This window comes from Myotis yumanensis, unplaced genomic scaffold (assembly GCF_028538775.1).
Source record: "Myotis yumanensis isolate MYYU_CA2020_CCGP unplaced genomic scaffold, mMyoYum1.0.hap1 SCAF_2, whole genome shotgun sequence".
NCBI classification, from domain to species: Eukaryota; Metazoa; Chordata; class Mammalia; order Chiroptera; family Vespertilionidae; genus Myotis; species Myotis yumanensis.
This window is the reverse complement of record NW_027223753.1, coordinates 14,689,541-14,714,462: the sequence shown is the minus strand read 5'-3', so window position 1 is coordinate 14,714,462 and position 24,922 is coordinate 14,689,541. Positions and strand designations below refer to the sequence as shown.

General features: G+C 40.0%; 2 protein-coding genes across 8 annotated transcripts; one reads left to right on the top strand and one right to left on the bottom strand.

The window, feature by feature from the left end:
- Positions 1 to 745: 745 nt before the first annotated feature.
- On the top strand, positions 746 to 14,637 carry SRSF10 (serine and arginine rich splicing factor 10). 6 transcript variants are annotated; one of them, XM_070404348.1, is made up of 7 exons: positions 746 to 914; positions 2,335 to 2,441; positions 6,657 to 6,758; positions 8,535 to 8,697; positions 8,928 to 8,981; positions 9,116 to 9,217; positions 12,407 to 14,637. In XM_070404348.1, the coding sequence occupies exons 1-7, from the start codon at positions 850 to 852 to the stop codon at positions 12,465 to 12,467; spliced, it is 654 nt and encodes a 217-aa protein (XP_070260449.1). In that variant the 5' UTR covers positions 746 to 849; the 3' UTR covers positions 12,468 to 14,637. The 6 variants fall into 6 exon arrangements, with proteins under 6 accessions (XP_070260449.1, XP_070260451.1, XP_070260448.1 ...); XM_070404350.1 differs by lacking the exon at positions 9,116 to 9,217 and having other exon boundaries at positions 8,931 to 8,981; XM_070404347.1 differs by having other exon boundaries at positions 8,931 to 8,981; positions 9,116 to 14,637.
- Positions 14,638 to 16,582: 1,945 nt separating this feature from the next.
- PNRC2 (proline rich nuclear receptor coactivator 2) lies at positions 16,583 to 20,303 on the bottom strand. 2 transcript variants are annotated; one of them, XM_070404352.1, is made up of 3 exons: positions 20,137 to 20,303; positions 19,065 to 19,270; positions 16,583 to 18,580 (listed from the first exon to the last, which is right to left on the bottom strand). In XM_070404352.1, the coding sequence occupies exon 3, from the start codon at positions 18,560 to 18,562 to the stop codon at positions 18,146 to 18,148; it is 417 nt and encodes a 138-aa protein (XP_070260453.1). In that variant the 5' UTR covers positions 18,563 to 18,580; positions 19,065 to 19,270; positions 20,137 to 20,303; the 3' UTR covers positions 16,583 to 18,145. The 2 variants fall into 2 exon arrangements, with proteins under 2 accessions (XP_070260453.1, XP_070260454.1); XM_070404353.1 differs by lacking the exon at positions 20,137 to 20,303 and adding an exon at positions 19,929 to 19,947.
- Positions 20,304 to 24,922: the final 4,619 nt, after the last annotated feature.

The window sequence follows — 24,922 nt, the reverse complement described above, 5'->3', positions numbered from 1 at the left end:
TTATGTAAATCCTTTGTAAAGGGGTTCTGAAACCGAAAAGTTGGAGAACCACTGAAATACAATACACTGTAGTTGACAACCGAGACTAAGATGTGAAGTTTGAGTTGCAACCAAAAGGTCGAGAATGCGTAAAAGCAGAAGGAAACAGCGTGGACAGTGGAGGAATTGGCCATGAAGGGTCTGGGCGAGGGGCAGCCTGGACAAAAGCCCTCGGGGAGTGCAGAAAGCGAGGGAGAGACAGGCCCATCTCCTTCCAAGGACACACATACTCCCCTTTCACAACTCAGGCGGAGAAGCTGTAAATTCTTCTCTTGCTGGTCAGTGATCTAATAAAAGCCACCCATAACTTGGACCACGCAGGAAATGGTATGATATGGAGGCCTCTCCGAATTATAATGTCTAAAACTCCGTTCAGTTAGTAATAACTGTAAAGTTTGGCATAGGGGTAAAAATATACCTATATCTATATCTGCTTTCTGACTTGGTGGAGGGGGCAGGGAGGAAAGGAATGTAAGGGCGGGAAAGAAGGCATTAAAGAAAGAAAACGCGCGCTGGGGGGAAGGGAGGAGGCGGCGCGAGCGGCCAATGAATGAGACCCTGGCTGCGGCACGTATCCCAGCCACCCGCATGCGCAGGCGCACGCCGAAAGATCTCGCGGGAAAGAGCCGTCGCCAGTCCCGGCGCGGCGCCCAGGTAGGGGGTGGGGCAGTGGAGGCGGGAGTGAAGTCTCGCGATAAGAGGCAGTTGCCGTAGCGGAGCCCTCTGGCAGTGTGTGTGAGGATTCAGTGCTGGAGCTGTGGACGGTTTGTTGAGCCCGTTAGTGCTCCTGCCGAGACTCACGCTGTCGTCATGTCCCGCTACCTGCGTCCCCCCAACACGTCTCTGTTCGTGAGGAATGTGGCCGACGATACCCGGTAAGTCCAGGGAAGAGGCTCCAGGTCTACGCGAGGAGGCCGCAGGCGCTCGGGGAGGACCCTGGCGGCGGCGGCGCGCGGGGCCGGGGGAGGGGAGGGTCGAAGATGGCGGGTTTCAGGCCGGAACCAGGCCGCGCCGCCGGCCCTAGCGCCGCGTGGGAGCGAGGGCGGCGCCCCCGGTCCTCCCGGGCCGCGCGGGCCGCGTGGCGTGGTTTCAGCCCCCCTCCCCCTCCCCCTCGGCGGTTCGGGGCCCCTTTCTCCTGGCTTCCTCGCCTGCTTCCACCCCCTGCCGCGGCCAACATCCGCTCCCCATTGAAGTTCACATTCTTTGAGGTGCACGCCCCCCTCGGCCAGGGATCTTTTTCTTTTTATTAAAAAAATTTTGCGGCGAAATAACGGATCGGGGGAGGGGAGTGCGGCGAAGCATTTGATAACTCCTTTTTTTGTTTTTATATTTGTGGTATTTAAAATGGAGACCTTTAAAGAAAGGGGATATTGTTGAGATTTGGAACATCACATTTTTTCAGTTAAACGGTACGAACTCGTTCTTCCCATTTCCCGGAAATACTGGTCGCCCTAGGAGAACGGGGCTTTAAGGAGCCTCTACCGGGAGGACGCTGATTACTAAATTGGATTAGTCCAGAACCTGCCTTTGTTCTCACAATTCCCTTAATTGCTTGGAGTTGCCATTAGAATTTTTTGAAAGAGATCTTATCACAAAATGAGAGTTTATATTTCACAAATAATCCCTCAACTCTCCCCCCCCCCAATAAAATATTTTTGCTATCTTTGTGTAATCTACATTTTTCTGTCCTGATTTTAAGTAGGGAAAGTAAGCAGTAGTGATTAGCGTTCTAGAAAAACTTCCCCTTTGTCATTTGACATTTTTAAGGAGTTATATGTATTTGTAACATTACTTTCGAACTGTTTAACATGTCGCTAAAATTTTAGGGTGAATATGTGTGTTTGGCATTATTCAGAGTGTAGAGTTGACCTAAAACTGTTAAACACGTTAGCAGTACCTACATACAACCTAATGCTACTATGCCTTTTGTGAAAAATGAAGGATGTGGATAAACAATAGAGATAAATTGTGGTCAAGTACCCTTAAATGTCTGTTTTCCTAATATTGTAAAAAAGTAAGGATTTTATCATAAACTCCATTTTTTATCTTCCTAAATCTTGAATTCCAGCCTCCCTTTATCAGAAAAATACATTGCCTCTATATCTTTTTTGTATGTTCTTAAAATTGGCTCTTAAAATTGAGATATAGAAAGCTTGTCTGTTTCAGGTCACCCAGGGACACAGACAGTCCTTTTCATTAACTGAGATATTAAAAAAAAGATAACCTGTTTCTTACAAAGAAAGTCTTTTTAAGGAAGTGAACATAAAAATTTGGGGTCTTTTTATGATGTTTTAGGTCTGAAGATTTACGACGTGAATTTGGTCGTTATGGTCCTATAGTTGATGTGTATGTTCCACTTGATTTCTACACTCGCCGTCCAAGAGGATTTGCTTATGTTCAATATCCTTTCTTCAGATGGCTGATTAGTGAGGGGTGTTGAAGTTTGAAATTCAAGTTTATGTAAGAGGTAACATCTAAAAAGTAGTTTACTTTTGTCCTTTAATAAATGTCTATGTCTTCCCATTTTAAAAAATTAATTCTAACTCACGTTGCTCTGTTTAAGTTAATACAAAATAGTAAGACATTTAAATTCCCCTGTATGCTGCTGAAACTCAAATCAATGATTATAGCATGTGACTTAATTTGAATACACTCTGATTTCTACCACCTTTAATGTAAGTCAAATTAAAAGTTAATATGTTCTTGTGCTTAGCAATGAAAAGTTTGGTATTCTTGTTTGTTAATTTGAATCACTTGATCAAAACAAATTGTATAACGAGGTAAACTCTTTAATATTGTCCCCTAATTTGCTGTCCTCTGTTGTTACCTCAGAGAATGTAAAGCTGTACAGTTATGGCGACCCCAAAGAGAAAGCATGAAAGAACCTTTAGAGTAGAGTTCAACACTTAAGGCAAGTAGACAAGCCAAAGACCTCTTAAGGATCAGGCTTGAAGAGAAGGGAGAGTTTGGGAAAAGAAAAAGTAAAGAAAAGCTGGAAGAAGGACAAGCCTAATGGGAGACAAAGCCTCGCTTTATCTACAAAAGGGGGAAAAGGTTGTTTTTCAAAGTTAAAGATAAAGCCATCTGTCATATTTGGCCAAGCATCTCATGACAAGTCCTTCTGACAAGCACTTAAAGAGTTAAAGGTCAAGATGAAGTTGAATGATGGCCAAGATTAAAGGAATCATACCTGATGTATCCTACAGAACAACTATTTTCCTTTTTTTTTTCCTTCCCTTCATGTTTTGTAAGCAGTTAATTTTCAAAATTATTCTGGTTTGGTCTAGGGACAAAACCTGTAACTTGATTTATGTGGGCCTTTGATGTTGTGATTGTGGTCTTATATAATGCACTTTCTTAGCTTTGCAAGTTAAAGTGTACCAGGATGTAATGTTTTAAGCATACAATTTAGCATATTTCTGTTTTGGACCAGGTGGTCAGATGCCATAGGATAGTAGGCAGTGCCCTTTAGAGGAGTAGCATGAGGTTCTCTGGTCAATCTAACTCCACAGAGCTATGCTTATGCTTAAAAGACGAGAGATGCATGCACTGGGAACTACTTAGAAACGCTTCTGGTTGTATTGCAGGGTCAGATCTGTAGAAACTACCTGTTTATAGATTTTTAAGTGGCTGCTGTGGGGCACACACATCTTCCTAACTTCTGGAACTTGGGTCTGTTATTCCTGCTGACCATGCACTGCTTTAGCACTTATGATTGGTTGGCTCTGAATAGATTGGAAAAGGCCTTTGGAAATCATTCCCTGGCCCAGAGTTTCACAGTGACATTACTTCACTGAGATCATCTCTCTGAGACAGGTTTGGGCTGTGTACTTCAGGCTAGGGAAATTTATTTCTTATTGCTTAAGTTCAGTAAGTCTCTTGAAACTTAGCAGAGCCCTAGCCGGTTTGGCTCAGTGATAGAGTGTAGACTTGTGGACTGAAGGGTCCCAGTTTTGATTCCGGATAAGGGCATATGCCTGAGTTGCAGGCTTGATCCGCAATGCGAGGGCATGCAGGAGGCAACTGATCAATGATTCTCATTGATGTTTCTATCTCTCCCTTCCTCTCTGAAATCAATCAAATAATGGGAAAAAATTATTTAAAAAGAAGAAACAGTGGAATCCTAGTGAGACTTAATGAGCAAATGTGGAAAGTTGCTACTCCCACAGGGCCAGTGATCAAGGACAGTTGTGGCAGTTTGTTGCAAAGCTGTATTACAAAGAGAATAAAAGATGTCTGATTTGACTTTTTTTTTTTTTAAGTAGCAATGCATTCTGGCTTACAATGTTGACCTGGTTTTTAGAGTGGCCTGTGACCCAGGATCAGCAGTAGTTTGACTCAAGAATATGTGATACTTGAGACAGAAAGAGTTGTCATCTAAAGAAAAATTGCCTTTTTTTATACACATACTAGAGGCCCAGTGCACGAAATTCATGCACTTGGGGAGAGTCCCTCAGCCTGGCCTGCGCCCTCTCGCAGTCCCAGAGCTCTAAGGGGATGTCTGACTGCCAGCTTAGGCCCACTCCCCACAGAGGCGGGAGAGGTTCCCGGTACTGACCACCAGGGGGAAGCTCCTACGTTGAGCATCTGCCCTCTGGTGGTCATTGCACGTTATGGCAACTGGTTGTTCTGCCATTTGGTTGATTTGCATATTGGCCTTTTATTATATAGGATAGTCTTTTCTATGCTCCTAAAGTAGTTTTTTTAAGAAGACTGAGTAGCAATTTCTCCATCTGTGTCATCGGCATGACATTTGGCTGCCTCCTCTGTGGCCACTTGCCTTCTCTTAAAGGTAAAGTAGAACCTTGCCATTTGTTCATCCAACCCAGGATTCTGGTTTTGAGGATAGCTAAAATGGATGATTTGGTCTCATTAATAATTTTTACACCTCTTGATCTAAGTCCCTTAAAAGTTTATTACATTCTGTTGCTTGAAGTAACAAATAAATTAGTATACCCATTAAGTGAACCTATTTCTTTTAATTATTTTAGAACCCAACTGCATTAACCTTGAAGGCTGATCTCTTACAGTATTAAATTCCCAATCAGTCTTTGTCTTGTCATATTGAAGGTCCTATGATTTTGGACTTGGGATAACCTCTCCCTCTACATTCACTCACATATAATGTCCTCAGGAAAGGGGAGCTGGGAACCCACATGGTCCTTAATTTATTTCAGAACAAAAAAACAGGAAATCTAGTGAGGCCAACCTTTTAGTCTCTGGGAAAAAAGAATATCAGTGTCAGTCTTGAAGGGGGAGAGGGAGGGAAAGTGTCACTTGGAGTAGTTTTCACTCTGCTCTCAAAAATATCTCAAATTTAAGAAATAGAAAAATAGGCAAGTTTAAATCGTGCCTTAGGATAGAATGAAAATCCACACTCAAACCTAACTAGCTCCCTTTCCAAAGTTTTTACATCAAGTACTATTCTGAATATGTGCTTGGCTTCCATTAGAATGGTGGTTTTAGGAAAGGCACTAAATTTAGACAGAATAACTGAAAAGCCAAGAGTTTGTGGTATTGCTGACATTGAGAGAACAAGGCAACTTAGCCTCTGAGGTAAAAAAAAAAACGGACCAAGAGCCCAGTTGGCATGGCTCAGGGCTGAGCATCTACATATGAACCAGGAAGTCATGGTTCAGTTCCTAGTCAGGCATACGCCCGGGTTGCGGGCTCCATCCCCAATGTGGGGTGTGCAAGAGGCAGCCTATGAAAGGTACTCATCGTTGATGTGTCTCTCCCTCTCCCTTCCTTTCTGAAATTAATAAAAATATATTAAAAAACAAAACGGGGACCAAGAGTTCCTGCTTTATGTTGCTAGATAATATCAAAATTCTCAGGTTAAAGGTAGTCCCAAACACTTCTTGGTTGGATGCTGTGTTAGTATCATTGATGTTATGGCTTTTCAGTCCAGGAATCTTTATAGAAATGGTCAGTTATTTCTTGAGAGCATGCGTGTCTGTGCATGGCTGTAATACACGTTTGGTACAGTGATATCTTGAGTATTGCTTGATTCTGTTTTGATTACATTATTGCAAGTGGCTAGTTACCATTCTTCCCTGTGTGGTATAAAGGAAGACTACTACGTTAAGCAATAGTGTTAGATATGTTTGTGAAAAAACAGCAAAATTTAAGGTTAATGCTTTCCTCTCGTAGGTGAGGTATATTCATTCTGCTTGCTTACACAAGAACTATTGGCATTTTCATTTGAAATAAAAATAGGAAAAACAGTTTTGGTTTTATTTTTTAAGGGATTTTTGTTTTAACATGCAACAGAACTGACACTTGTTTTTCTTTTTGTCTTATTTTGTAAAGTTAATTCTTAAAACAGGAAAGTTTTTTGATAGGATTATTTGGTTATTTCAGCTATAATTTATTTCAATAATAGTTTGACTATTTTTTCACATGTGTTTTCAATTGTATGCCTTGGAAATTCACAAGTGCTTTAATATTGTGAAGTATTTATAGCTGATTCAGCCAGCTAGTGTGGGGTCTGATAGATGTTCTAAAGCAATAATGAGAGATTAATAATTTTGTGAATTTTTCAAGATTTTCCAAGTGAACTTTCACTCATTATCAAAGTTCGCAAAATTTCCCAAGCCCCTTAACATTTAGCACATTTGAAGATGTTCGTGATGCCGAAGATGCTTTACATAATTTGGACCGAAAATGGATTTGTGGTCGACAAATTGAAATACAGTTTGCACAAGGAGATCGGAAGAGTAAGTACCCTTATGCCTGATACGTTTATAAAGCATCATTTGAAAAGATAGAACAGTGGTTCTCAACCTTCCTAATGCCGCAACCCTTTAATACAGTTCTTCATGTTGTGGTGACCCCCAATTTCATTGTTACAAATTGAACATAATTAAAGCATAGTGATTAATCACAAAAACAATATGTAATTATATGTGTGTTTTTCCGGTGGTCTTAGACGACCCCTGTGAAAGGGTCGTTCGACCCCCAAAGGGGTCTCAACCCACAGGTTGAGAACCGCTGAGATAGAATATCTTCAATACTTTGTTTCGTCATATTTTTAGATGTATTCCAAAGTTTTGGGGTAAACATAAGGTAATGTAGAGATAGGAATGCCTGAATTATGTTTGGACTCTTAAGTACATTGATGCTATCAGCTGTGGCACGTTTAATATACTGGGAGTGAAATTGAAGGATAAAATTCAGAAAATTAGGGTCTCTTGAGCTATTTTTCTTCCTTATAAAACATAATTGGGCCGAAACCGGTTTGGCTCAGTGGATGGAGCGTCGGCCTGCGGACTGAAGGGTCCCAGGTTCGATTCCGGTCGAGGGCGTGTACCTGGGGGAGGCAGCTGATCGATGTTTCTAACTCTCTATCTCTCTCCCTTCCTCTCTGTAAAAAATCAATAAAATATATTTTTTAAAAAAAACAAAAAACATAATTGGGTGATTATGTGAGTGTATATAGCTATGAATTAGACTGGGAAAGGCTATATAGATTAAACCTAGAATAGATTTTACATTAGTGGTTTTTATTAGTATGCAGATGTTAACTGTGCTAATGGAGGCAAGAGTACAGGCTTTGAAATCAGATAGACCCGGGTTTGAATTCTGTCTCAACCATTGATCCCTTGGACAAGATATAAAAATATAGTGATTAAAATAGCTGATGAAGAGAGGAGGAGTGCTTAGGTAAACATAAGCTATTGGTAATCTCTAGGTCTTGGGTCGGATGATGGGTTCCTGAGTGTTCACTATGTTATTTATGTATACATACACACATATGTAAAATACCTGCTTCTTAGAATTGAATGAGGTAACATAAATATTGAGGGCTGTCTAGGGGTGTGGGTGTGTCTAAGGCATTCAGTAAATGTTAGCTCTCATGCTTTTCTTTGTTGTGGCCTCTTAAAATTGTATGACAATGTATTACTGCCTTTTTAAAATATTTTTTTAATTGATTTTGGAGGAAGGGAGGGAGGGAGAGAGAGGAACATCAATGATAGAAAATCATTGATGGGCTGCCTCCTGCACGCCCCCTACTGGGGATGGAGCCTACAACCTGGGACCCTTCAGCCCACAGGCCAACGCTCCATCCACTGAGCCAAACCAAACCGGCTAGGGCAGCCGTGGGGCCGGATCCCACGGATCCGGCCAGTTTGAAATGAATAGAACTAAAAAAAAAAAAAACAAAAAAAAACAAAGACCGTACCCTTTTATGTAATGATGTTTATTTTGAATTTATATTAGTTCACACAAACACTCCATCCATGCTTTTGTTCCAGCCCTCTGGTCCAGTTTAAGAACCCATTGTGGCCCTTGAGTCAAAAAGTTTGCCCACCCCTGGGCTAGGGCTATTACTGCATTTTGACACACATTGTTCATAGGTTACCAGTAAGTGTTTTATCATTGTTAATTGTATTCTTAATGAATGAAAGTCAGGGTGCGATGATTCCAAAATAGCATTTAGTTCAAAAGTCATTTATATATTTCTAAGTATTTCTGTTCTGTGTATTTCATAGCTCCAAATCAGATGAAAGCCAAGGAAGGGAGGAATGTATACAGTTCTTCACGTTATGATGATTATGACAGATACAGGCGTTCTAGAAGCCGAAGTTATGAAAGAAGGAGATCAAGAAGTCGGTCCTTTGATTACAACTATAGAAGATCCTATAGTCCTAGAAAGTAAGTGTGATGTAGCACAGTGATCTATCAAGAAAGATTTATGTTTGTTAGCTTTAAATTTTTAAAAATTTTTGTGTACTTTTAATTATAAAAATTGTATGCTTTGTTGAGACTAAAAATATTTTAGTGTTTCATTTTAAAAGTTTTATGGTTCACTTTTTTAATTAGAAACTTTATAAGACTGTAAATAGACATTTGTCACTGTTTGCTTTTTCTGGTGTACTTTTTAGCAGTAGACCGACCGGAAGACCACGGCGTAGCAGAAGCCATTCCGACAATGATAGGTAAATAACTTTGCTTTGAAAGAGACTTATACATTTTTTCAATTTCAGAGTGAACTTTTGCTCTAAAAATAATAAATTTGATTAATATAGAATCTAATTTTTACTCTAATTGTATCTCTCCTCTGTTTTGAAAGATTCAAACACCGAAATCGATCTTTTTCAAGATCTAAATCCAATTCAAGATCACGGTCCAAGTCCCAGCCCAAGAAAGAAATGAAGGCTAAATCACGTTCTAGGTCTGCATCTCACACCAAAACTAGAGGCACCTCTAAAACAGATTCCAAAACACATTATAAGTCTGGCTCAAGATATGAAAAGGAACCAAGGAAAAAAGAACCACCTAGATCCAAATCTCAGTCAAGATCACAGTCTAGGTCTAGGTCAAAATCTAGATCAAGGTCTTGGACTAGTCCCAAGTCCAGTGGCCACTGATAGTATAAACCATGATATTTTTAGGCATGTATCATTCATTTACTCATAGTTTGGTTTACTTAAATTATCAGGAATACAATGTTGCAATGATGCTTACAAAACATTTGTCAGTTTTCCCTGTACCGGGCAATGGTTATAATTAAAGTGATATGCTGTTGAGAAGCCACTCTTAAGAGTCCAGTTTGTTTAATGTTATGGGCAGCTACCAATTTGTGGTGTCTCTGTATATTTTTGTAAAGATTCTCATTTTTTATGCTTGAAGTATTGGTGAAAAGATGTTGGTTGACCATAATTTGCAACATTGTCTTATTAAAAATAAACTCTTATATCCATATTTGGTAGACCTGTTAACCTAGAAATATAGCTTGCTAATAAGATAGAATGATACAAAAGTGAAGTTGTAGCCACAGTACACTGAGTGATCAGACACATTTAGGTTCAGGGTGGACCTTTTTGTCTTGTTAAGATGTCTAGGCCCGTGAAAATAGTTAATTTATGACACAGTGTGGAGTAGTTCTTTTCTTAACCCCACCTTCTTAGGGAATGATGCAACGGGTTAAGTAGCATTTCCAGGGAGATTGAGTTTTTTATTGAAACATGGAGCCTTCACTGCTTTTTTTCTGGTTTCTAAGAAGATTTGAAATATACAAACATCAGAAAAACTCACCTTAAAATTTGAACAGGTCAATGATGACAAATTTGAGGTGGAAATGATGCTCTTATGTAGTTAAGTTACTCTAAACTTGAAAGACCATTGTTGACCATAATAGCTTAGTTTTTGCTGCTGTTAAAAGCAAGTAAATTGTTTCACCGGAAGTTTGTGTACATAGTGTAAAAGAACTGAATTTTGATGCTTATAGCACTAGGTGTATGTGCATTTGTATCAAAATTTGCCTACCTCTTTATGAAGGAGGCTTGTTCTTCACATCTGTTTATTTAATGTGAGGCAAATTGAAAGACAACACTCCCATTCTAGGTGATTCTGTGGTGCCATGAAAAAGAATTGACTTTAAGTACAAGTCACATCTTTGAGTCTTTGATTATTGATGTAGTACCTGACTAAAAATGAGGAAAAAATTCCCTTAACCATTTACAATTTCTAGCATTTCTCTGAGAGATCGTTTTAGGGACAATAAAAGTTACTTGATGTGTCCACTTTCATTTCAGAATAAAAGCTAGCATCTTTAAAATTTTTAGATTGCTTGCTTGCCAGGTTATAAGAAATATTGTGGGAAAACGACTCCTTTTAGAGGATTGCTTTTTTCAATTTTGCTTTTAGTAATCTAGGCCTTGCCTGTAAAGAACAAAAGGTGGTTTTTAAATACTGTTTGTGGAATGTGTTTAAAGGGTTGATTCTAGAACCTTTGTATATTTGATAGTATTTCTAACTCATTTCTTTACTGTTTTGCAGTTAATGTTCATGTTCTGCTATGCAATCATTTATATGCACGTTTCTTTAATTTTTTAGATTTTCCTGGATGTATAGTTTAAACAACAAAAAGTCTATTTAAAACTGTAGCAGTAGTTTGCAGTTCTAGCAAAGAGGAAAGTTGTGGGGTTAAACTGTATTTTCTTTCTTATAGAAGCTTCTAAAAAGGTATTTTTATATGTTCTTTTTAACTAATATTGTGTACAACCTTTAAAACATCAATGTTTGGATCAAAATAAGACCCAGTTTATTTTCTGCTTGCTGTAAATGAAGCAAACATGCTATAATAAAAACAAAAATGAAGGAAATAATGATTAACTGGAATTATTACAGTTTTTAATGAGATCCTAAAATAACAGTGGAAACAATCTTTTGTAGATTGAGGAATAGTTTTAATCAGTGTTGCTCTAGGCACAACTAACTTTTATTTTGGAAATGAATAGAACTTACCAGTAAGGTACATCTTTTACATGGTACTTAAAAATTCCTTAGGTAATGTCAAAGCCCCTTGGGTTAAATAACTTAGAGGTTATTAGTAGTGTTAAGATATGCATTAAAGTGAAATTTGGTCAGCTAATTATAAGTTTAATTGGGTAGACCAATAATTCTGCTCTCCCCAGTTCTAAACAAGATATGTTAGATCTTGTTTATGGCATGGTTTAAAATGCTTTTGCATTGAATTTTATGAGCAATTAATACGTGGTAACTATTTTGGGGAGCTGGTTTAGATGTTTGAATTCCAGCTACTAAATAATGGCAACAATTATAGCTGATAGTTATTGAGTATTTATGATGTGCCAGACACTGTTCTAAAAGTTTTTTATGTGTTGGCTCCTTTACTCTTCACAAAACCCTATTAGAAAGATACTTTTATTTTCCCCATATCACAGATAAGGAAATTGAGACACAAAGACAGGGCCAGATTATTGAGTCCAGACCTGGTCCTCATGGTTGGATGGTTATTTTTTTGTTTGTTTTCTTTTTTTAATGGACTACAATTTGAGAAAAGTAGATTGAGGATATGATTCTCAGTCTCTCTAGAATTAAAAGACCTTATGTTTTCATTTTTTTGTGTCTCTTATTTTTAGACTCATCTATGTTATTTCTGAAATAAGGTATCTAACAGCTTCAAAAGGACTATATTATAGTTGAACCCATGATAGTTAGGATCCTACTGATACTGGTGAGGATCCTTACACAGTGCTTTAATTTTGGGATACATACTTGAGTTACACAATTACTGAGTACCTACTGTGTGTCTGGCACTGTGCTTAATATATTAAAACATCAAGACTCAAGTGAGGGATGACACTTCACCTCCCTTTTTACATTTTATTTTAAGCCAAATAAGCAAGAAAAGAAATGACAGATAATGCCTCAGTGAGAAAGAAAAGGTGTGCTACATAGTGTATGAGCTATTAAGGTATAACCCTGGGAACTATTGTACTATTCTCTTGAAAATCTGGCCCAGTAAGCTGCTACTCCAGTTCAACTAACAAAATCCTGTGTACCACAGAGAAGAATACAGAAAACCAAACTGACAAACATCCTTCTTTTATTTAAGACCAAACTGCAGCTGGAATTCCCAGTACAGTTCTGCTTACTGCACTTCAAGAAAGATCTGAGAAAGCGGAAAGAGAACCAAAGAAGGGCAGTTCAAGCGACCAAAGGGTGGGTGGAAGGTGCTGCAGTATGAATACTGTGTGAATATTTTGACTCTGGTCTGAAAAGATAAAAGAATGTTATTGAAACTACATGGAATAATTGAAGTCCCTTCAAGTTTGAAAGTAAGCATTTTAGGACAAATAAAAGGAAATTCACCTTTGTACTTGTGGAAACTAATCCCTAAATCTGAATAGGTTTATATTGATTCTTGGATAACAGGTCCATAATAAATTACTGGAAACTAGGATGTCTGAATATCACGGTAGACAGCCTTAAGTCTCCTACAGTGCTTCTTTTGGTCTGTCTGAAACTAAATTGGGTGAGAAAAGGCATGGTCCAATATAAACTTTTTCTTGGTTATCTCTTAAAGTCAGATACGTTTTTGCTATTGGCAAATATTGCCTTTGTTCCAGTGCCAGTGTTTTACTGTTTAATGGTTTGCTTTGTTGGCATCTGAGTTTATTTACCTGTATGCCATGTGCAGTTTACATCTTCCTTAAACACTATTCCCAGGTAAATTCTAATTATAATACTTGACATCCAGTTAAGAGGTTCCACATCTCTTCTCACCTCTTTCTTAGCATATTCAGCAAACATTTACTGAGCCCTTACTATAAGCAAAAATTGTATTGGATAATTGGGAGGAAAATATATTGAAAATTCACTTATTCAATAAAGGTCTGAGCACAATCTAGTGAATCACATTACAGTATGGCCTCATTGTTTTGAGGTGTATTGTTTGACAATATTTTACACCATTACCCTAATGTAATTATAAAACCCAGTATACTATCAAAGATAAGTAATTTTGTGGTTACCTGCCATTAAAAAGTATCTGGTATTTTTGTTTGCATCCCGTTAATACAAATAATGAAAAAATGATGTTTTGATCTGTAATAAACTGATTTATTGTGCAGTGACTGTAATATACTAGAATTATATTAAATTGTTAACTGACTCTTCAAACACACATTAGGAAATAATCCCCCCAAAAGTATTTCATTTTGCATTAGATATACAGGACACTGGGTGCTATAATTAGATTATTTTGAGGCAGACAGCTGTTATCCCAACTGATTTAGTATGTTCTGTAACTGAAAATGTTCGCCAAGTTATACTTTTTAGTGATTGACATGTACATTTTGTAGGGGACATGTTCTGTGTATAGTGAATAAATAACTTTTATAGTATCACAAAATGTTTTGGATTCCTTAGTTCCTTACTAGGGTATGAGGGCTATTTGCCTATATATTCCATCACTCATATTTTTGTCATGTTTCTGCCACATTTAAACTTAAAATTATTCATCTAAGAATATGGATTTGTAAAGATTTCGAAAATATAGCAGAATACACATATTAAGGGGAGGTATGAACTGGAGGTTAATGTATGTTTTTCAATCCTGAACTGGAGGTTATTTTTCTTAATTTTGAACTTGGCTAAGATACATAGAAAATGGCAGGTTAGAGTCCATGATTTTTCATTTAGTTCATCTTTGTCACAGTTTTGCACTGCACTTTTTTTTTTTCCAAATGGGCAATTTTTTTTATAGCTTAAACTTTTAAGGGAATCTAAGGTCCACTGAGAGGGGAGATTTAATAGATTTATAAGAGGTTTAATTGCAAACAGTATTTTGTGACTCTTCTTAATGGAAGAGGTTAAATGTAACCCAAGCTCTTACAGCTGTTGTGACACACTTTTTCCAGGCTGATTTCCCAAATTTCAATATTATATTGCATTTTGATCATATTCTCGTTTACAAAATCCCTGAGATATTTTGAAATAGGGGAGCTGTGACTTGGGACAACAGAGTAGGGTAGCTCAGGAATAATCTAATGGCGTTCTGTCAGGAGGTCTATTAAAGCCTTTAGGAATCCCAGGAAATAAACTGTTTTCATTGATAAATGAAGTAAAAGCAACCTTTTTGTCTTTATTCAACTATTGGCATCTCTAAGGTGGAAAGGTTCTTTGGAAAGGTTCTTCTTTCTAGGGTTTTCATCCTCTGCCCCTTCTTCCAACATTGTTAATGTTTAGTGCTTTATGTTTATGTATTCCTAACCTTTGTTTCACCCTTATATTAAAGATGGGATTTTTTGTTGTTTGGAATAAAAAGCAAGGCATGTAAATTCATTCATTGATAATTGCTAGCGTAGTTTGTTAAGTAAAAGGCCTATGTGAAGTTTTTTTGGATCACATCTCTGAATTCTAGAGAGAAATAAACTGGTCTAGGAGCCAAAAAATATTGGGGCTTTCTTGTGTGTGTAAGGTTTTAAGGAGTTACACTGTCCTTGTTTTACAAAGTAATTGCCTATGAGAAAGCAATTAAACACTAGAAAACTTGCCCAAAACCCTTCCGTTTCCACTTTGTGCTTGCTTTTGGGAAGAGAACTTAACCAGAATTTAAATGTAAGGATAAGTTATGGACTCAAATTCCAGGTAGTAGTCCAGCCGTGGGCAAACTACGGCCCGCGCCATTTGAAATGAATAAAACTAAAAAAAAAAAAAGACCATACCCTTTTATGTAATGATGTTTACTTTGAATTTATATTAGTTCACACAAACACTCCATCCATGCTTTTGTTCTGGCCCTCCGGTCCAGTTTAAGAACCCATTGTGCCCTCGAGTCAAAAAGTTTGCCCACCCCTGTACTATGCACTGCCATCAAAAGATAAGTTTAAATTTTAACACTGCTATAAGGCTCACAATATGGCTGGTTTCAGCCCTACAGGATAGGTTCCTATAAGTATATTTTGGTTTCCTCAGGTACAGTGATTATTTTATACCTTTCTAAGGTATGTGATGTTGATATTCACCTTTTATTTAGGTTATCTTAGCTGTTAAAACTTTCCCCCACCCTCAATCCTCTATCATTCCAATCATAAATGTCTTAACACTTTTATTTATGAGAAAGGGAGAAACATCAGCTGCCTCCAATTGGGGATCCAGCCCACAACTAGGGCATGTGCTGTGTTGTGCGCCCCGACTCAGAATCTGGGTGATATTTCAGCACGGGACAACAATCAAGCCATGCCAGCCAAGGCAGGGCGCTATACTTTGAAATTATGGGGTGACATTGGTTAACAAAATTACAGGTGTCGGGTATATAGTTCTACAATATATCCCCTGAATATGTATTTTTTTCTTTTTAAATATATTTTTTATTTTAGAGAGAGGGAGAGGGGAAAGAAACAGTTCAGCTGCCTCCTGCACACCTCCTACTGGGGATCAAGTTAGCAACCTCTTGGTGCATGGGTTGCTGCTCAACCACACACTGGCCAGGCCACGCCCTGTGTATTGTGTTGTGTTTACCACCCAATTTACTGTATTTAAATGTATGCAAATCAAACTATCAAAGACACCTGTGCTGAGAATTGCTCAATGTCCTAAAAAACCAAAAAAAAAAAAACAAACCTTGGCAATCCTTTGGTGTTATTCAAAGAAATGACACCAGGTATAATGGAGGAGGGCAGTAATGGAGACTCAAATGTTAATTACCTACAAATCAGTTATTTCCCAGTTTGTATGAGAATATAGCCTTGCCATGCTAGTGTAGAATTTAAAGGATTATCAACAAATACTGAAACAGAAGAGATCTCGTTCATTTTAGGAATTCTTGTGCTAATTTTTTTTCTATAAACCTAAATCATCTTAGAACGTAGACTAGGAGGAAATGTAATTAAACCTGTTTTACTCAATAGCAAATTCAGAAGCTTTATTTTGCCTGCAGCCTTTTGCTGTTAGTCTTGAGCAGGGGTCCTCAAACTTTTTAAACGGGGGGGCCAGTTCACTGTCCCTCAGACCGTTGGAGGGCCGGACTATAGTTTAAAAAAAAACTATTAATAAATTCCTATGCACACAGCGGCGGCAAAAACACCCGGCAGGCCGATAAATGTTTTCGGTGGGTCGCATGTGGCCCGCGGGCTGCAGTTTGAGGACCCCTGGTCTTGAGTGGTGGGAGGAGGGGGATGTCTCAAGTAATTAAAACCATACCTGATCTTCAGCTGGGTTAATTATGTGCACTCTAAGAATAAGTAGTAGGCAGTCATAGCAATATTTTATATAAAGTAAAAAAAGGTACTGGGTAGAAAAAGCTTTATTTTTAATTTCGTGTTTCAAATTCATATATGCACATTTAAGTACAACATAAACTTGCCTTTAGGATATAATTATGAGTTGGGCAACATTAGCACACCTTAATTTATTTGGAGAAATATAACTTGGTCATTCTGCCTGAAAATATCAAAAAAAAAAAAAAAGCTGCCAAATTAGAAAGTAGGGCACTGACAATCATTTTAATGTTTTTATTGATTTTAGAGAGGGAAACATCGATCGGCCACCTCCTGTCCACTCTCCACTAGGATCACCCAGAATCTTACTGGTGACCACCTGGTCTGTGGGTCAATGCTCAACCACTGAGCCACACCAGCTGGGCTACAATCAGAATTTTAATTGATCTTCACACATTTTTAATTTACTATTTGGTTAACATCCTTAGCATTTATTTTTAAAGTAGGTCAAACATGTTATCAAGATATTATGCAATAAGTCATGTTTTGTATAAGTGGTCTCCTGGTTGCTCTTAATGGTGACAAAACACTGGCATGATTAAATATACTTGTATCATAGGTTAAAAATATTCAAAGCCAATATGAATTTTTAAGGTTGGATAGACCTTTAGCAAGTTTATCTTTGGGCTTAAGAATAACAATTAAAATAGTCTCATACTGCATTTCACATCTTTTACAAATAAGAAGTGTTTTAGCAGCTTTAAAACCTTTTCAGTTATATAAAACAGTGACACTATGATTTACTTTGAAATATAGTTTACAACCAGATCAATTATACATACACTGGCACTTTAGCACAAGGGCAAACTTTATTTTGGACCTTTAAAATTAGGCCATAGTGTAAAAAAGAGTCCATGGTCTTACATTAGTGAATTCAATAGTAAAAATACTCTTATTTTTGTTAAGATGAATGGTAAAACTTTACATATGCTACAAGTATATTACATGTATTTACATGGCTCTTTCTTTCCTAGGTACTTTCACATTATACAACTCCCTACTTTAAGCAAGCTTTGCAGGGATGATTTGAGGCCAATCACTATCAGAATAGCCTATGCAGTGCTATAATACAAAAATGTTATTTTAAAAAAAGTTACTCTGTGACCACCAAATAACTTTCTATAAAAAAATGGTTTGGGCACATTTGTTGCAGTCAGCTATCCACTGCATACAATGGGGCCAATGGAGGATACGGTCTCATTCCATACAGCTCCTACTGCCCCTTCCACATTCACCACCATTGGGTTTAATCAGTACTTTACCCCAACAAGCAAGAGTTTAAAAAGTTGATTCCTTAACATTCTCCAAATCTAATCTTGAGTAGTTTTGCTTAAAAGTTACTCAATTGAGAACACTTGATATAAGTACAATTATCAGTAACTTAGTTATTTTAAGTGGCACTGATACTACCATTACATCACAGTGCACAGCAACACAAAACAAGATGAAGTCTGTTTTCTACAATAATTAACGGGGTTTAACACAAATTACTGAGTATTGAATTTGGTATGAAACAATTGTTAACTACCCTTAAATATTACTCAGTTTAAACATTAGTACTTTATCTTATTTTATACCTGTACCTTAAGTAAGGTTTTAAGTTGAAATGTCATTATTTCCTTATCAGAAGGATTAAAGGAAACAGGAACCCAGTGGCTTGGTGGCTTAGGAAGCACACTTGGTGATGGCGGCTCACTAAATTTGGCTCCAGCATAGTTCTGATTCGTTTGAGACTTAAAAAGCAAGCTGGGACTTGATAAGTTGGAGTTCCAATTTTGATTATTTGGAAAGTTTTTGTTCTTCCCCCCATTTTGCATGGCCTGCCATGCAGCTGCTGATGTGTTATAAGTATGTCCTCTTTCTTTTTTCTTATGAACCATCTTCATCTGGGAATTTTGATCCTTGGTCTTCTGTCTATTAAGTTGTTGGTTCTTACTAACATTTCTAGATTGAGGGGCTGGAATGTTATACCTCTCTCCACCACCCATCTTCAGCTTCTTTGTCACCTGTAAGTGAATGGAAACAAAATAAGACTCCATTAAGAAAAACTCAAAACTTTAAGGAGCTTCTAGAGTATCAACTTGTTACTCCAGAAACCTTTGGGAAGACTAAAAAATGTGCTATTCAGCCCTGGCAGGATAGCTCAGTTGGTTAGAGCATCCAGATATGCCAAGGTTCCATCCTTGGTCAGAGCATATTACAAGCAGCAGCCAATGAATGCATAAATAAATGGAACAACAAATCTATGTTTTTCTCCCTTCCTCTCTTTCTCTAAAAATTAACTTTAAAAAATTTTAAATGTGTTATTTAGCTGCTTTAATTAACTTCATTATATGTTCACACTGCACTATATGCAGTTATTACCTTTCTAAGAAAAATGACTGAACCCACAAATCTGAAAAATCCTCTACTTAAAAATAAAAACAAGTGGTTTAAGGATGAGTCTACCATAAAATGTTTACCCCATCACAACGTGGACTTTTTAAATACCTTTCAGTCTGCTTTTCAGATTGCAGGATTTCCACTGCCTGTCCTCTTCCTTGTTGCCAAGCCCAGGATAATAGATGTTGCTTTCTCTCAGATCCTCTCCTTTGTCTCAATGCAGAAGTTCTCATGGGCCAATCTGCGGAGTTCAGCCTAGGAGCTGAGGCCAACATCTGAGTCTCCTCAGCACACACGTTTGAGAGAAGTCTTAGCTAGAAAAGTAAAGTGACTTCATTAATTCAAATAAAAAACACAGGAGAAAAGGTGATCGTTTATAGTTACTACAGAAATAGCCGACCACTTCCTGAACTTAAAGGCAGGAAACCTGAAGATGGCTTGCTTTTCCCCGTAACTGTCATCACTGACCAACTCTCATTGAGAGACCCAGACACCCCTTCCCAGGGAATGTGGGGCTCGGGCCCCAATAAGCTGTTCCTATCTTCTTCCCGGGAACTTTCCAGATTCTCAAACGGCTTATGTGACCACAACGTTGAGTCAAACTAAGGAAGCATTAGCCTTTACAGCCGTAACAAGAAATTAGCTTAAAATTCGTTTTCTAAAAAGATCGTGTTATTGAAGTCCCAAGAGAATTTGTCATCTCTCGACACATCGGTTTTCATGAGGCCTGTTTCCCAACATGTCTCATCACGCAGTTTCCTTTGGTTCTGAACTCAACTCCTCCCCGTTTTAAGTAAGTTTTCACACGCCAAGCCAGTTCCCGTCTTGAGCTACAAAAATGCCTCCCCACAGTCAATGTTAGACACTCAAGACTCCGCTTTCACGTGATACTCCAAGAAATGAGAAACGAAGGTATCAGTAAGCCCTCCTGAAAGGGTAACAGAGCCTATTTAACAGCCTTAAATAAATTACGATCTCCTGGGCCTTGAGTCATCCGCAACGCGAGCCCGGAAGTTCGCTTCTTCCGCCGGGCCTCCGCCTGTCTCCGCCGGGCCCGGGAACCCGGGGACCCGGTCCTCCGGCCGCCCCCGCCTCGCTGGGCTCCCGGATCTCGCCTCCTTCCCCCAACAATGGGGAGCCCGGCCGCCAACATGGCCGCGCCCACGGCGCCGCCACTCACCGACTTCAAGCTCGGGGCTTCGGCGGCGGCTCCTACCGGCAACGAGGCCCCCTCCCCTTCCAGGGAGAGACGAGGCACGGGACGGACACAGCCCACGAGCACCACGACCCAGCTGCTGGCCACCTCAGGGTCCCAACGACTTCCTCCTTCTGTCTCTACCAACAAAATGGAGGCTGCGGGGAGCGCAGGAGCGGCCGGAAGGCACGACGGCCAATCAAAACGCGCGGAGGCGGGGCCGGCCAATGAGGCGAGGGCCGCCGCCTGTTGCTAGGCGGCTCAGCGACGGCGGCGGTGGTTGTTGCCCAGGGTTTGAAATCCTCCCAGAGAGGAGCATGTCGGGAAGCACTGCGGGGCCCCGGGTGGCCTCTGCCCTCAGTCCTGGCGGATCGCGATGCCCGCGCCCCGACCCGAGAAGCCCGCTCCTCCGGCGCCTGGAGGGGGCCTCCGCCGCCCGCCCTGCAGCAGCTCCGCTCGACTCTCCCGCGGCAGCCGCCCAGGCCGCCCGTGTTTCACGGGAGACCGCTTCCCGAGGCCGGGCTCCTGCCCGCGGCCCCTCGCACTCCGTCTCTCCGCGCCTCGCCAGCAAACCGCTGCTGCTCTCAGAACCTGCGGCTCCTCCTGCCCTCGCACCCGCCCTCAGCCTTCTTCTGAGTGGCCTCCGCCGTGAACGCCTTTCCTGCCAACAGGCGCCGACCAAGTCCATCGCCGCCTCTGGGTCCCCACTGGGCCCCAACTTCCATTGGAGCCCTTCACCGAATCTGCCACACACACCCCCAGCCCTGGAGGGCACGGCTGGGCTTTATCTTGACGAGCACCGTGTAAGTGCACAAGATGAGCTTGTAGAAAGGATGGGGGCTTCCCGATTCCCCTTCCCGACCAACGTGCGAGTGAAAAACGGGTGGATTATGCCAGCGAGGAGCAGGGTTAGGAAAAGGGCAACTTCTGTGGCACGAGCGGGCGAGCCATCCAACGTGAGTGTTAAGAGAGAGAACACCAATGTCTACGAACACATGAACATTTTGTTACTGGAGTCCTACATACTTTTTATAAGTTCCACATAATTCGTTTTTTAATCTTCAGTTTTTCGCTGCCATTATCCCTATTCCACGCCCACTCTCTCCCACCAACACACTATGTTCTTCTGGCCCTAGGTCTTAAGTTTTCCTTTTTTAAAAAATGTATTTTTATTGATTTCAGAGAGAGAGAGAGAGAGAAATAAAAACATCAATGCTGCCTCCTGCATGCCCCCTACTGGGAATAGAGCTGCAACCAGGACAGGTGCCCTGACTGGGGAATCCAACCCACAGGTCCATGCTCAACCACTGAGCCACACCAGCCGGGCAGTCTGAAGTTTTCTTAAGAAAACTACCTGAGGCAGATACAGGTGATTCTCACAGCCAGTCGGCCTGGTGGTCAAATCCCTCTAGTATTAACTACAACAATCAAGGCTCAACTAGAACAAGACTGCGCACAAAGACCACAACGGGGTGCACCAAGAAAGCATAAAAAATGCAGAGACAAAAAAAATGACAGAAATGGAGGATATAGAGCTAAAAATCGCAATTTTGAGGGCTTGCAATAATGTGCTAGAAGCTGCCAATAAACTTGATGAGAGCCTCACAAAATCTAATGAGACCCTCGATGCTGTGATAAAGAACCAACTAGAAATTAAGCATACACTGACTGAAATAAAGAATATTATACAGACACCCAATAACAGACCAGAGGAGCGCAAGAATCAAGTCAAAGTTTTGAAATGCGAAGAAGCAAAAAACACCCAACCGCAAAAGCAAAATGAAAAAAGAATCCGAATATACGAAGATAGTGTAAGGAGCCTCTGGGACAGCTTCAAGCGTACAAACATCAGAATTATAGGGGTGCCAGAAGATGAGAGACAGCAAGATATTGAAAACCTATTTGAAGAAATAATGACAGAAAACTTCCCCCACCTGGTGAAAGAAATGGACTTACAGGTCCAAGAAGCACAGAGAACCCCAAACAAAAGGAATCCAAAGAGGACCACACCAAGACATCATAATTAAAATGCCAAGAGCAAAAGACAAAGAGAGAATCTTAAAAGCAGCAAGAGAAAGAGACTCAGTTACCTACAAGGGAATACCCATACGACTGTCAGCTGATTTCTCAACAGAAACTTTGCAGGCCAGAAGGGAATGGCAAGAAATATTCAAAGTGATGAATACCAAGAACCTACAACCAAGATTACTTTATCCAGCAAAGCTATCATTCAGAATTGAAGGTCAGATAAAGAGCTTTACAGATAAGGAAAAGCTAAAGGAGTTCATCACCACTAAACCAGTATTATACGAAATGCTGAAAGGTATCCTTTAAGAAGAGGAAGAAGAAGAAAAAGGTAAAGATACAAATTATGAACAACAAATGCACATCTATCAGCAAGTGAATCTAAAAATCAAGTGAATAAATAATCTGATGAACAGTAAAAAAAAAAAAAAAAAAGAAAGAAAGAAAGAAAACTACCTGAAAACCAAGATGGTGGCATAGGTTAACGCCGGAGTTTACTGGCTCAAACAACCACTTCAAAAATACAACTAAAAGATGGAACAGACATCATCCAGAACCACAGGAAGGCTGGCTGAGTGGAAGTTCTACAACTAGGAGGAAAGAGGAAACCATACCGAGACTCAGAGGAGGCACAGTGCGGAAGTGAAATACTAAGGTGCGGAGTGCATGTGAAGCGGGCCGGCGTTGGAGGGCGCGGTTGTTGTTTTCAATCGGGAGGGAGTTTCAGACTCTGAGCTCCAGATCCGGGCGAGTCTCTAGGGCCCCAGACTCAAACGGGAGAAGCAGGAAGGCAGCTTTCTCTCCGAGGTTTGCAGCGGTTGCAGAGCCACTGGGGATGGAACTGAGAGCAGCTATAACTGCTCGCTCCGCCCACCCTGTTGATCCCCTGTGACCCAACCCGCCCAATCCCTGCACAGAGGCATTTGTGGGATAGCCTTATGCAAAGGCTAGATTAGCACCGCCCTAGAGATCCAGCACAGAAGCTCTCCCACTGCAGACACAGCTGACTCTCATAGCCAGTTAGCCTGGAGGTCAATTCACTCCCAGTATTGCCTACAACAATCAAGGCTTAACTACAACAAGACTGCACACAAATACCACAAGGGGGTGCACCAAGAAAGCATAAAAAATGAGACAAAGAAACATGACAGAAATGGAGGACATAGAGCTAAAAAACGCACTTTTAAGGTCTTTCAATAATTTTCTAGAAACTGCCAATAAACTTGATGAGATCTACAAGAAATCTAATGAGACCCTCGATGTTGTGATAAAGAACCAACTAGAAATTAAGCATACACTGACTGAAATAAAGAATATTATACAGACACCCAGTAGCAGACCAGAGGAGCGCAAGAATCAAGTCAAAGATTTGAAATGCGAAGAAGCAAAAAACACCCAACCGCAAAAGCAAAATGAAAAAAGAATCCGAATATACGAAGATAGTGTAAGGAGCCTCTGGGACAGCTTCAAGCGTACAAACATCAGAATTATAGGGGTGCCAGAAGATGAGAGACAGCAAGATATTGAAAACCTATTTGAAGAAATAATGACAGAAAACTTCCCCCACCTGGTGAAAGAAATGGACTTACAGGTCCAAGAAGCGCAGAGAACCCCAAACAAAAGGAATCCAAAGAGGACCACACCAAGACACATCATAATTAAAATGCCAAGAGCAAAAGACAAAGAGAGAATCTTAAAAGCAGCAAGAGAAAGAGACTCAGTTACCTACAAGGGAATACCCATACGACTGTCAGCTGATTTCTCAACAGAAACTTTGCAGGCCAGAAGGGAATGGCAAGAAATATTCAAAGTGATGAATACCAAGAACCTACAACCAAGATTACTTTATCCAGCAAAGCTATCATTCAGAATTGAAGGTCGGATAAAGAGCTTCACAGATAAGGAAAAGCTAAAGAAGTTCATCACCACCAAACCAGTATTATACGAAATGCTGAAAGGTATCCTTTAAGAAGAGGAAGAAGAAGAAAAAGGTAAAGATACAAATTATGAACAACAAACATGCATCTATCAACAAGTGAATCTAAGAATCAAGTGAATAAATAATCTGATGTACAGAATGAACTGGTGATTATAATAGAGTCAGGGACATAGAAAGGGAATGGACTGACTATTCTTGGGGGGAAAGGGGTGTGGGAGATGCGGGAAGAGACTGGGCAAAAATCGTGCACCTTTGGATGAGGACAGTGGATGGGAAGTGAGGGTGGAGGGTGGGGTGGAAACTGAGAGGAGGGGAGTTATGGGGGGAAAAAAGAGGAACAAATGTAATAATCTGAACAATAAAGATTTAATTTTAAAAAAAGAAAACTACCTAAGCGACTGCATTTCTAAAAAGGAATTTGTTAATCAAATTAATTTGGTAAAGTGTGTAGAAGAGATAAAGTAAAGATTATGTAGCTTAAGCGTGATTGTTCGTAGTTAAAGTGCTTAACTACCCACCTGGCACTTAGTTAAGGGGTTTTACTGATTTATTCCCTTCCTTAGTCCTGTTAATCCCTAACTCCAGGGGAAAATCCCCACCTGGGGAAACAACCTTTTTCGGAGAGGTGACCGTGGTTAAAACACATAGCGCTAAGTAGGGGAGCAAATATATTAAGAACAGTATGCCATATACGCCAGGTCCCTTGAAACATATGCTGTGCAGATGTTTCTTCCCTGCAGTGGCTATGTCAAGCAGCAAGGATGGACCGGCTTCCGGCAAGATATTTTTGAGCATGGAACTTTCTGG

Excerpts from the sequence above, each read along its gene's own strand:
- PNRC2 (XM_070404352.1), bottom strand. The coding sequence starts at position 18,562 with ATGGGTGGTGGAGAGAGGTATAACATTCCAGCCCCTCAATCTAGAAAT.
- SRSF10 (XM_070404346.1), top strand. The coding sequence starts at position 850 with ATGTCCCGCTACCTGCGTCCCCCCAACACGTCTCTGTTCGTGAGGAAT. Across the intron at positions 6,759-8,534 it reads TGCACAAGGAGATCGGAAGA|CTCCAAATCAGATGAAAGCC; the intron begins GTAAGTACCCTT and ends TGTATTTCATAG. Across the intron at positions 8,698-8,927 it reads AGATCCTATAGTCCTAGAAA|CAGTAGACCGACCGGAAGAC; the intron begins GTAAGTGTGATG and ends TGTACTTTTTAG.